Source organism: Acomys minous, assembly GCF_964271855.1.
Source record: "Acomys minous genome assembly, chromosome: 2".
Lineage (NCBI taxonomy): Eukaryota > Metazoa > Chordata > Mammalia > Rodentia > Muridae > Acomys > Acomys minous.
In genome coordinates this window covers 138,311,305-138,324,202 of record NC_140484.1, presented here as the reverse complement: position 1 = coordinate 138,324,202, position 12,898 = coordinate 138,311,305, and the positions used below count along the sequence as shown (strand labels likewise).

The window sequence follows — 12,898 nt, the reverse complement described above, 5'->3', positions numbered from 1 at the left end:
ACGCCCCTGTTCTAGACCTTATAAAAATGCTTTCAGACGGGTTTGGTAGCACTTGGAAGGAGACAAGCAGATCAGAAGTTCAATGGCAGCCTTGGCTACATAGTAAGTCAATGCCAGGCTTGACGACACAAGACTCTGTCTCAGAAAGAAACAAACACACTGTAACTTTTTCCTGGTACATCTTTAGTGTCATAATTCTTCTCAGTATTGAATTAAAGATTTTTTTCCTTTCCCATCTTTCATACTAGTAAGCTTCTTTTATGATTACAGAGCTGTGGTTGCTGACATCTTGATCTGTGTAAAACCACTAAAGTTTCGGTTAACACTTCTTATGTCCTCATGTTTTAAGACCAGCTACTAAAAGGACCTTGTTTATGAGGAGGAAGCTATAGTGCAGAGAGCTGTGTGACTTCAGAGGTGATACAGGTGGTAGTCTACCTGGACGGTACATTATAGCAAGATGTTGAGAGGATGGAAAACAATTTACTTTCCTCACTGCCAACAAAGCCTCTTCCCCAAACTCATATGCTCTAGTATGAGTTTTCTCGCCCTTCCATCTTCATTTCTTGTCAAACGCATATGAGCAACATGCACTATTTTTAAAATACAATACATTATTTCTTGACTCTTCCACTTTACATATTTTTCTGAACTAAAATGAATGTCTGTTTTCCTTTTTGCCAAAACAAAACTAAACTAAAAACAACCCACAGCTTTCTTGAAAGGACAATTTGAATACCACTTACTCTTAGAATCCTTACTAAGTTATCCTGGCTGCTAATCTTTTTATTTGCAGAGGGGATTAATATAAATTTTATGGTGGTGAGAAATTTTCCCTAAGATTGATTCTGGTATGAAACAAAGGAGAGGCATATGTCAACTTTCGTATGCCCCAACTTTCAGCCTAAGCTCAGTGAATGTACTTTGTGAGTACTGCTTTTTCAATTACCATAGGGGGAAAAAATAGAAGCCCCATAGTCTGAAGAAAGCCTTCCACCTCTGCTTTTTCAGTTTGCCTACTGATTGCCCCGCAATACATTATTTGATACATTTGCCTGTATTTAAACATGCACTGAAAGAGCTGGCTGCCATCCAAACAGATTTTAAAACTCGTCTTTAAGATGAAGTGGTAAGAACAGGTGCTTTACAAATGTGTGCTTAACTGAAGTAATGAGTTATGGCAGCGATAAAAGCATTTGGGTGCCTCTTAACATCCCTATTATGCAAGAGCATCCAGGAGAAATATGCTATCATCATTTTATACTTGAAAGATTTTTATATTGCTATAGTGGCAATTCCCACAAAGCTCCAAATGATCTTCCTACAGAAGTTTTAGAATCATTAAAAGAGATTATCAAAGTGCTATACTCTCCAGCCCCCACCCCCACACCCCCACAGATGCCCTCCACACCACACATTTTAGCCAAACTTCTAATCCATACCAGGTTATGTGTTGCTTGACAGTGTTTCTCAGTCGTTTTAGATGACGGTTTTAATTGATCTGGTTATGATGGTTCTTGTATTCTGATGTCCTCATAGTATCCAGGTGCGGCTGTGATGGGAGATACTTCTATATGACATTATTTCCGGCCTTCCCAATGCCATGGCAGTCACTGAGGAACAAGACACCTGTAACTTAGATATAATCTCATCTTTGTTTTTACCAATAACTTAGCTTCTTTATAGATACCCCACCCCCTTGCCTTGACTCTCGTACTTCCATCTCTGTTTCACATCATCCAGCCTCTCGTGGTTCTTTGCTCTGCCAAGCACAAACAACTGGTAGCATTGCTAACTTCCAGCTTGTCGGTGCATTTAATTTCTTTGCTACTTCCTAACAGACTGTAATCCCCACAAGCACTTGATCATTAGAATAGTATTCATTAAGGGCAAAACTGCTCTGAAATTGTCACCTTCTGAACAATTTAGTTTCACAGTGTGGGTGCTACTTTTAGCAGGTCTTCGTGGTTTATATATCTTAATTCAGGGGTAAGTTTTAAGTACTTACCCCTTTAGTTGTCTGTGATAAGCCCCTTATAAATTTAGACTCCATAAAGGGCAGTTCTGTGTTCATTTATTGTCGATAGAGCTGAGTACAACGGATTTTTAATGAGAATCCTGATGCCTCGGGGACCATCATCTTGAGACTCTTGCTTCTAGATGCAAGGAACATTGTATTCAGCATCATATGTTGTGATATGCAGAAAAACTGTTCTGCCATCTTCAGCACCCTAGGGAAATTTTCACTTATATTTTTCATGACTCTTCTAAATAACAATAGATATAACTTAAATTCAACTTAGTGAAAATGTGTCTTGAAATGTACATGATTTCCACGGGCACAGTTTGCTTCTTACACAATGCCATTTGTTTTCATTTTAAAAGTCCAAGAATGTCCCAAGTCTCTCAGGTCACCTACACTTTATTTACAGGACATGAGACTATGGCACCATAAGAAGCATTTGTCTGGGGAAGCAAAGGTAGCATGGATAAAGAAATATTGTACAGTGTATATACTGTGCTTGTTACTCCTAGGAGTGACCTTGCTAAAGAGGAAGCCCACTTTCACCCCAGTCCCCAGTGATGGCACTCTGTCATTAGGGCCCAGAATAGCCCCTCTTATCTGTCTCATCTACTTTGCCCTCAGCATCTTCACTGTTCTTGCATTTGACCTACACTATTTTTCCAGTTTTACCCCTAATATCTGCTGTTATATTAATACAATAGATGAGCCAACTGGTGCTCTGCCTTAAATTTTCTATTTCATTTGCCCTTCTCCATATTTCTTCCATTGGAAGATACTGTTTCCTATCTATACAATTTCTTTGATACTTCCTAAGAAGCTATAAACCTTCACAAATGTTTGATCATTGTGTTTGCTTGTTTGTTTCAGAACAAATCATATTTTATCCAATAATTTCCCATTTTGCATAATGACAGAGACAGGAAGGATAGTTCTTCAAGAAGAAGTCCATAACCAAAAAAGGCAATCTATTAAGAAATCTATTAGGAAGGGGCACTTGAAATGGCCTCCCCTGGATTTCAATACCTCACTACTATCAGACACACAGTAGCTAATACACAGGTATATACAATAATGATTTAGGACTCTTGCAAGAGATTTTTTCCATTGGTGTATGTTCATTATTTGTAGCAATGTGTTTCATAAAGGTACATTCTTTCATGCTAGTCATACATGTTGAACATATTCATGTAGTACCATTCTTTCTCCTTCTACCCTTCCTCCTTTCTCCTTTCTGCTCATTTCTTGCATCTAATGGAAATTTTGGTTTCCTTGTAAAGTCCATTGTGTTATGTAAATATATTTTTGTTTTAATCCCCAGTGTGGGATTTTAGTTTGGGTTTTAGCTGATAATTGTCTCATGCAGCGCATGGTGTTCACCAGCTGGTAATGGCATGCGGCAGGGAGAGGAACATTGTCTAGGACTCTGAGGAGGATAAACATGAGAGCCAGTAGAGAGAAAGTGTGTGTGTGTGGCATGCGGTGGTTTGGAGAGACTAGAGAGGGATGGTGTGGCAGAAGGAGAGAAATATGGCTTTGCAGAGGAATGCAATGGCTTTAAGGAGACTGCTTGTTGCTTTTGTTATTGGCAGAAACTGGCATTGCCCAAAAGAACCTGTTGACCCTAAGCAGCCTGGAAAAGTAAAAGGGTCTGTGCCTTCTCTCCCCTTGAGCCTTCTTTTTCATACCCAGGGTTAATGGTTTGGTGGAAGGGAGGTAGAGGCTTCAATATAACAAGTAAAATAGAGTTTAAAAACTAACATCGGAACTCACCTTTTTCTCCCTTCTCCTATTCTTTTGCCTTCCTTTTGTCTCTCCCTGCATCCATATGTTTCATGTTTCTATAAGAAATTATGAAAGCCAAGATAATATTTAAAAATTAATAATACATTTATAAAATTAAATCTACTGGAGCAGCCATTCTAATAGCTAATAAAATAGACTTCCAGTCATAATCAAAAGAAATGGGTAAGGACTCTTCATACTTACCAAAGAAAAAGCTGCCAAGATGATACCTCAATGCTGAACAAATGTTCCCCAAACACAAAGGTACCCACATTCGTCAAAGAAATCAATCTGTCACTTTCTCAAAAATTTGAGAATACCACTACCTCAATACCCAGCTATATTACTCCTGGGAATATACTCAACAGATGCTCCATCATACAACAAAAACATTTGCTCAACTATGTTCATAGCTGCTTTATTCACAGTAGCCAGAAACTGGAAACAATCAAGATGTCCCTCAACTGAAGAATGGATAAAGAAACTGTGGTACATTTACTCAATGGAATACTACTCAGATATAAAAAACAAAAAACAAAAACAATGAAATCTGCAGGCAAATGGATGGAACTAGAAACGAGCATCCTGAGAGAAGTAACCTAGACACACATGGTATGTACCCTCTTATAAGCAGATATTATCCATGAAGTACAGAATAACCATACTATAATTAACAGGCCCAAAGAAGTTAAGTTACAAGGAGGGATTAAGGAAGGACTTGTAATCTCACTCAGAAGGAGAAATAGAACAGACAGTGGAAGTGGTGGAAGAGAGGGTACAGGATAGGAGAGGGAGTGCTGAAAGAAATGAGGGTGTGGATCGGATGTGGTGAGATGGAGAGGGAAGGAGGACAGAGGGCTTGTAGAGGGAAGAGAAACTGAGGGCATCTCTGAGACAAACTGGAGACCTACAACAGAGTAGGGAAGATATGGGGGTGACTCTAGCTGAGATTTTTGGTTGCAGGGGTCATGGAGACTGAGGAGACTACCTTCTAACAAGACAGAACTCCTAGTGGAGGGAGAAGGACTCCAACTCACACACAAAACCTTTGACCCAAATTTTACCCTGACTACAAGATATGCAGGAATAAAGATAGAGCAGAGATAGAGGGAATATCCAACCAATGCCTGGCCCAAACTGAGACCCTCACCAAGATATAAAGAGCTAACCCCTGACATTACTATTGACACTCTACTGTGCTAGCATAGCATAGCTGTCCTCTGAGAAGCTCCACCCAGCAATGGGTCAAAACAGATGCTGAGATCCACAACCAAACATTGAGTGGAGGGGGAGGAAAGAAGGTCCTGTTGGCCACAGGAATTTCACAAGAACACCGATAGAGCCAACTAATCTGGGCCCAGAGGTCTTATGGAGAATGAAGCACTAACAAAGGACTATGAATGGACTAGACCTAGGCCCCCTACACATGTACCCGATAGGGAGCTTGATTTTTATATAGGTCCCATTGTAAGGGGAGTAGGGTCTATCTCTGACAAGGACTATGTTGGATGCTTTTTCATCACTTCCTCCTGGTAGGTCTGCCTTGCCAGACCATGGAGAAAGAGGATGCACTCAGTCCTGATGTGACTTGATGTACTAGGGTAGGCATAAAATCTAGGGGATGGGAGGTAGGGGGAAGAGGGATGGAGGATGGTCCAAGGAGGAAAGTAGAGAGGCAGCGACAATTGGAGTGTAAAGTCAAGAAATTAATTCATTAATTTTTAAAAAGAAACATTACATAAACCTGAATCAGAAACACACACACAAAAAGAATGAAACTTTACTAAAAATTAAATCATACATCAAACCTCACACATTAATAGTAGGAGACTTCAACACCTCTCTCTCTCTCGCCAATGGACAGGTCATCAAAACAAAAACTAAATAGAGAGATAATAAAACTAACAGAAGTTGTAAATCAAAGGGAACTAATAGATATCTACAGAACATTCCATCCAACCATAAATGAATATACCTTCTTTTTGGCATCCCTCAGAACCTTCTTCAAAATTGACCACATAGTCAGTCACAAAGCAAGTCTCAACAGATACAAGAATATTAAAATAACACTTTGTATTTTATCAGACAACCATGGACTAAAGCTGAGCTTCAACAACAACAGAAGCAACAGAAGGCCTGCAAATTCATAGAAACTGAACAACTCTCTACTGGATGACTACTCAGTCAGGAAAAAGGTAAAGAAACAAATTAGAGGCCTTCTAGAATTCAATGAAAATGAAGGCACAACATACCCGGACTTATGAGTCACAATGAAAGAAGTGCTAAGAGGAATGTTCATAGCACTATGCACTTTCATAAAAACATTGGAGAGATCTCATACTAGCAACTTAAAAGCACTCCTGAAAGCTGTAGAACAAAAAGAAGAAAACACACTCAAGAGGAATAGGTGGCAAAAAAAAATAATCAAACTCAGGGGAAATCAATAAGTTAGAAATAAAGAGAAAAATATAAAGAATCAATGTATCGAAGAGCTGGTTCTTTGAGAAAATCAGTAAAATAGACAAACCCTTAGTCAAACTAAAAGACAGAGAGACAGTCTCCAAATTAACAAAATCAGAAATGAAAATGGGGTAGTAAAAATGGAAGTCAATGTGGCATCTCTCAGAAAATTGGGGATAGTGCTAACTCAAGACCAAACTATACCACTCCTTGGTATATACCCAAAAGATGTTCCACCATACAACAAGGATGTTTGCTCAACTATGTTCATAGCAGCTTTATTTGTAATAGCCAGAATCTGAAAACAACCTAGATGTCCCTCAACCAAAGAATGGATAAAGAAACTGTGGTATATTTACACTATGGAATACTATTCAGCTATAAAAAAAAAACAAGGAAATCTTAAAAGTTGCTAGGACAGGCTCCCTTCTCTGAAAAGAAACAGAGGGTGAAATGGGAGACGTGTGTGGGAGGGTGGGACCAGGAAGACATGAGGCGAGGGGGCTGCAATCGAGATGTAAAGTCAATAAGTAAATACACTAATGAGAAAAAATTATAGATACCAAAAGAAAGTAAGTTAATGTTACACTTTTATATATGCAGCTGAGTGCCTATTAATCTGAAATATTGGTATAAGCATAGGATTGTTAGTCTGTAAAATAATCTGTTATATTGCTTATAGTTAACTAATGAAATGAAATTGCACTTGTATACACAAAAGTAAGAATGAGAATTGATGTGATCCTTGAAGATTGCTTTTTTTGTGTGGAACAAACTGTTCAGTGGTCACTAGAGAACGTGATAATGATCCCTGGTGTGGTCCAAGTCACGTCGACTCTCTAGACTCCTCAGCGTCTTCTAACAAAAACAGTAATAAAGGAGAGCTTGGAGCTGTATAATCTCAATAACCTGGGTTTCTGTCTGCAGTCTGGACTGATTCTGATTTTATGAGGTTAGATTTAGGCTTTTGTGAATTAATCTAGTATATTGATTTCTCTTTACTGTTTGTAAACATATATATGTACTCTTCAAAAATGTGCCCACAAGCTCTCACTTAGAAATAGAGTCAATGTAATGAAGTATTCACTTAGCATCTTTGACTGAATTAAATTAAATGGAAATTAACTGAATTATTGTGGCTAGATAGGCATAATTCTGTTTATCAATAGTCTTCATTCTATACAAGTATAATTCTAGAATTCTACACAGGTTTAACAGCATATAAACTTATCGCTCAAGCATAATGTCAAAAAACATAATGTCTTTGAAATTATTTGACAATTTTATATCAAATATCTTTTGGAAAACCTACATTATGTATTATTGAATTCCTCCAGCACTGCAGACAGTAGACACTTAAGATAATTACCAGGATATAAAGGCCAGAACCTTGGATGGTGAATCAACCTTACCTCTAGCTCTGTGAATCTAAGTTCACTGCTTATGTTTAACTGTCTAGTATCCAAGTATATTCACTACTACACTATGCTGAAAGTCACATTATTTTATTCCAATATGCTACCATTAGATAATACTGTTATGCTAAGAAAATATTTTATGTAGAGAAATAATCAACATCACAATACCGTTTTAAATATTTATATAATATTTGTATAATGATTATATTGACATTTCAAGTAGATGAATAAAGTAATTCTGTAATTGGTATTATTTAGAATGATACCTTTTTGGAAAGATTTATACTCAAATTTCATGCTATTTCTTCCTTGTCCTTTCAATAAGATGTATATAACATTGTTGATTTTTAAATGTCTTGTTCAATACACAAAGATTGTAAACTATGTAAATAAATAGGAGCCTCATTATACACTGGCCATCAGATCTGAAAGTCTAACCTACTTTCTTTACATTTGCAGGATATCCAACTCCATTCTAACTACTAAGTGATTTCACTTGAGGACTACATACAAAAGGAATAAACTGAATCCAACCTGGAGATTCATATTCATATTTCATTAATACGTAGATGTCCTTAACTAAATTACTGGGTGTTTTACAACTTAGTGTCCTCCACAAAAGATGGAAATAATAAAAATACATAATAAGTTCATGGATATCGGAATAGAATTAGATATAAAATAGTTATTCTGTGCCCTTCATCTAGTAAGCATGGCATCGAGGTTAGCTGCTACTCAGGCTCCAGTGTCCTGTCCCAGACACACACAGTTTTGGATTTTTGTTCTTGTTTGTTTATCTGTTTGTTTTTAATATATAAAGACAATTTTAAATAATCTCTAAAGTTTCATTTTTTAATCTTTGCATTCAAAGCTTATTTATGAAAACACACATTTCTTGAATCATGTTTCCTGCTGTCCCACCTAAAAAAATTAAACTGTAGAGATTCATTGCACATAAATCTATAAACATAGAATTCTTAATATAAATAAATAAAATTCAAGTTCAATTTTTTCATTTTTCATTTTTATTTTTATTTCTTTATTAATTAAACATTTTTATTTTTACATATACATTTATATTATTACATGTGTATACAACAAACTACCTATAGCAAGAAGAACCATGACACAATTAGGAGTTATATAAATGTTACATTCTTAGCGTTTTGGATAATTGTGTTTGGTGCCACTTGCTATTTTTTATTGAGTTATTTATTTAATTTATATCCATATCACAGTTTCCCATCTCTCCTCTCCTCCCAGTCCCTTCCTCTCACCTCACCTCCCATCATCGATGCCTTCTCTTCTCCTCAGAAAAGGAGAAACCTCCCATGGATATCAACTAACCTTGGCATATCAAGTTGCCGCAAGACTAAACGCATCTTTTATTGTGTCTAGACTTGCAAGCCCAGTAAGAGCAAAGGGATCCAAAGGGAGGCAACAGAATCAGAGACAGCCCTGGCTTTTGCTGTTAGGAGTCCCACATGAGGACTAAGCTGCACATCCGTTGCATGTGTGCAGAGGGCTTAGGTTCATCCCATTCATGCTCTCTGGTTGGCAGTTCAAATCTATGAGTATGTTTGGGTCCAGGTTAGTTGATTTGGTAGGATGTCTTGTGGTGTCCTTGGCCCCTCTGGCTCCATCAATCCTCCCTCACCCTCTTCCACAGGATTCCCCAAGCTGCACTTCATGTTTGTCTGTGGGTCCCTGCATCAGTTTCCATCAGTTGCTGGTGAAACTTCTCTGATGACATTTATGCTAGGCTCCTGTCTGCCAGTATAGCAGAATATCATTAATAATATCAGAGGCGGGCTCCCTTTCATGGCATGAGTCTCAAGCTGGCCAGTCACCGATTGGCCTTTCTCTCAAATTACGCTTCATCTTTTACCCCTGTACATCTTGTAAACAGGAAAATTTTTGGTCTAAGGTTTTGTGACTGGGTTGGAGTCTCAATCATTCCATTGGAAGACTTGCCTGGTTACAGAAGATGGTCAGTTGAAGCTCCAAATTCCCCATTGCTATGAGTCTTTTCTTTTTTTCTAGTGTCTGTCATTTTAATAGCGACATTGTATTCTGCTGCATGGGCTTACTCTAATTTCTCTAATCGTTCTCCACATGGTAGACACTTGGCTTGCTCTCATAAGTGGTGTCTTAGCAAACAACTGTGTATTTAAATCCTTGAGCTCACTTAATATCACTTCCTTATAATCTATTCCAGAAATCAAATCCATAGACCAGAGGTTACAGAGCTTCTTAGGCTCTGGGAACCCGTCCCTACACACACACACACACACACACACACACACAAACACACACACACAAACTAGTATCAGACTGAAAGGCAAATGACGAACTAGGGGTCATATTGCAATAATGTAGTAAAACCTAATATTAATATGTTTAGAATAAAAACTTACATGGAAACAATGGTAGTTGTTCCTTGCCCATCATACTCGCAAAGTGTGCAACATACTCAACACTGGCAAAATGACAAGCATAATGCTACGAATCTTAACTGGGATCACCCTCATAGATTCCTGGGAGTTTCTATTGTTTGAGGTTTCTAGATCTTTCCAGAGATGCCTCTCTAACCCAATCCAGTTGTCTCTTCCAGTACTCTCTCCTATGTCCTCCCTCACCTCATCCACACTCTTCTTATCCCCACTCCTTCCCGACCCAGTCCCCTCCTTCCATCCTCCCTCAATATCTAATCTACTTCTCCTTTTCAATGAGATTCCAGAATCTTCCCTTTTGCCCTCCTTGTTATCAGGTCTGTAGTTTGTAGCATGGTTATCCTGTACTTTATGCCTACTGTCCATGTATGAGCCAATACATGCCATATGTATGTGTCTTTCTGGGTCTGGGTTACTCCATTCTGGCTGTTATATTCTAGTTCTGTCTATTTGCCTAAAAAATTTAATTGTGTCATTTTGTTCATTTGTTTTCTTTTTAATGTATTTATTTACTCGCTTTACATAGGGATCACAAGGCCCTCCCTTCTCTCCTCCTAATTCCACCCTGCCACACTCTTCCCACATTCCTCCTCCCCTTCTTTTCAGAGAAGGGAGGCCCTCCTCTTCCCCCCACCACCTTCTGCCATCCTACTTCCCCACTTTGTGTTGCATCAAGATTAAGTGTTTTCTCTTCCACTGAGGCCAGAAAAGGCTTCCCAGCTGGGGAAAGTGATCTAATAGCAGGCAACTAAGTCCATGCCAGTGGCAGGCCCCACTCCAGTTGCTAAGGGACCCACATGAAGACCAAGATATCATTGTTTTTATGCCTGAGTAATACTTCATTGTGTAAATATACAACATTTTCTTTAGCCATTCTTCAGCTGAGGGACATCTAGGTTGTTTCCAGTTCCTGGTTATTATGAATACAGCTGCTATGAGCATAGCTGAGCAAATGGCCTTGCGGTATGGTGGAGCTCCTTTTGGGTATATGCCCAGGAGTGATAAGGCTGTGTCTCAATTCTCTGAGAAACCTTTAATTGATTTCCACAGTGGTTCGGATTCTAAACAAGTTTACACTCCCACCAGAACTGGAGGAGTGTTCCCCTTGCTCCACATCCTCATCAGCATGAACTATGGTATGAGTTTTCTATTTTAGCCATTCTGACAAGTGTAAGATGGAATCTCAGAGTCATTCTGATTTGCATTTATCTGATGACTAAGCATAGCAAACATTTCTTTAAGTGTTTCTCTGCATTAGAGAGTCTTCTGTCAAGATTTCTGTTTAGACCTTTATGACATTTTTTAATTAATTGGAAATGCAGTTTTTAATAATGAATTCATTTATAATAACATCCATCTATGAACTAAAGGAAATGATATATTTATAAATACCTTTCTGTAATTTCTTCACCACAGGCTTGACCTGGCAGCAGCTACACTGTCCCATGGCTTTCCTGGAGGATGGTAACCACACTGCAGTGACAGAGTTCATTTTATTGGGCTTAACAGATGACCCCGTCCTTAGAGTCATCCTCTTCACCATCATCCTGTGCATCTACCTGGTGACTGTGTCTGGGAATCTCAGCACCATCCTTCTCATCAGAGCTTCTTCCCAGCTCCATCACCCCATGTACTTTTTTCTCAGCCACTTGGCTACTGTTGACGTAGGCTACTCATCTTCTGTCACACCCAATATGCTTGTCAACTTCCTGATGAAGAAAAATATGATTACATACCTAGGGTGTGGCATACAGCTTGGCTCAGCTGTTTTCTTTGGATCAACTGAGTGCTTCCTTCTGGCGGCCATGGCTTATGATCGCTTCGTGGCAATCTGCAACCCATTGCTTTATTCCACCAAAATGTCCACACAAGTCTGTGTCCAATTGCTCCTAATTGCTTACATAAGTGGTTTTCTTGACAGTTTTTCTTTTACCATATGTTTCTATTCATGAGTCTTCTGTGGACCCAATGAAGTCAATCACTTTTTCTGTGATTTTGCTCCATTAATAGAGCTGTCCTGTTCTGATGTCAGTGTCCCTGCAGTTGTTCCCTCATTCACAGCTGGATCCATCATTATGGTGACAGTGTTTGTCATAGCCGTCTCCTACATCTACATCCTCATCACCATCCTAAAGATGCGCTCCACTGAGGGCCGTCACAAGGCCTTCTCCACCTGCACCTCCCACCTCACTGCAGTCACTCTGTTCTATGGAACCATCACATTCATCTATGTGATGCCCAAGTCCACCTACTCCACTGACCAGAACAAGGTGGTGTCTGTGTTCTACATGGTGGTGATCCCCATGTTGAACCCCCTCATCTACAGCCTCAGAAGTAATGAGATTAAGGGTGCTCTGAAGAGACAGATAGGCAGGAAAATATTTTCTTAGAGATATCTGTCATTCTGTTGGTTGTGTTATTATAATAATACACTAAACTCTACTAAATATTTTTTCCTTTGAAACTTTTAATACACCAGCATTCTTCACTACCTCAAGACCGCTTCGCATGAAGTAGCTCTGCTGCAGTGTGCTTTCCTCTGCACTTGAGAAATATCAAGTCATAGAAATTAGCACATGTATAATATCACATCTTTTGTGTTAGAAATATTTGCAATCTTGTCTTCAAGCAAATTTATAGCATTAATAAAATGTTAGGGGCTGGAGAGACAGCTCAGCGGTTAAGAGCACTGGCTGCCCTTCCAGAGGTCCTGTGTTCAATTCCCGGCAAGTACATGGTGGGTCACCACCTTCTGTAAT

At 38.8% G+C, this 12,898-nt stretch overlaps 1 protein-coding gene across 1 annotated transcript; it reads left to right on the top strand.

Annotated features, from left to right (window-relative positions):
• Positions 1-11,584: 11,584 nt before the first annotated feature.
• LOC311592837 (olfactory receptor 5P6-like) lies at positions 11,585-12,529 on the top strand (the record flags this gene model as incomplete). The annotated part of the gene is given in 2 exon segments (XM_084773687.1): positions 11,585-12,088; positions 12,092-12,529. Coding segments are annotated over 2 exon segments (942 nt in total).
• Positions 12,530-12,898: the final 369 nt, after the last annotated feature.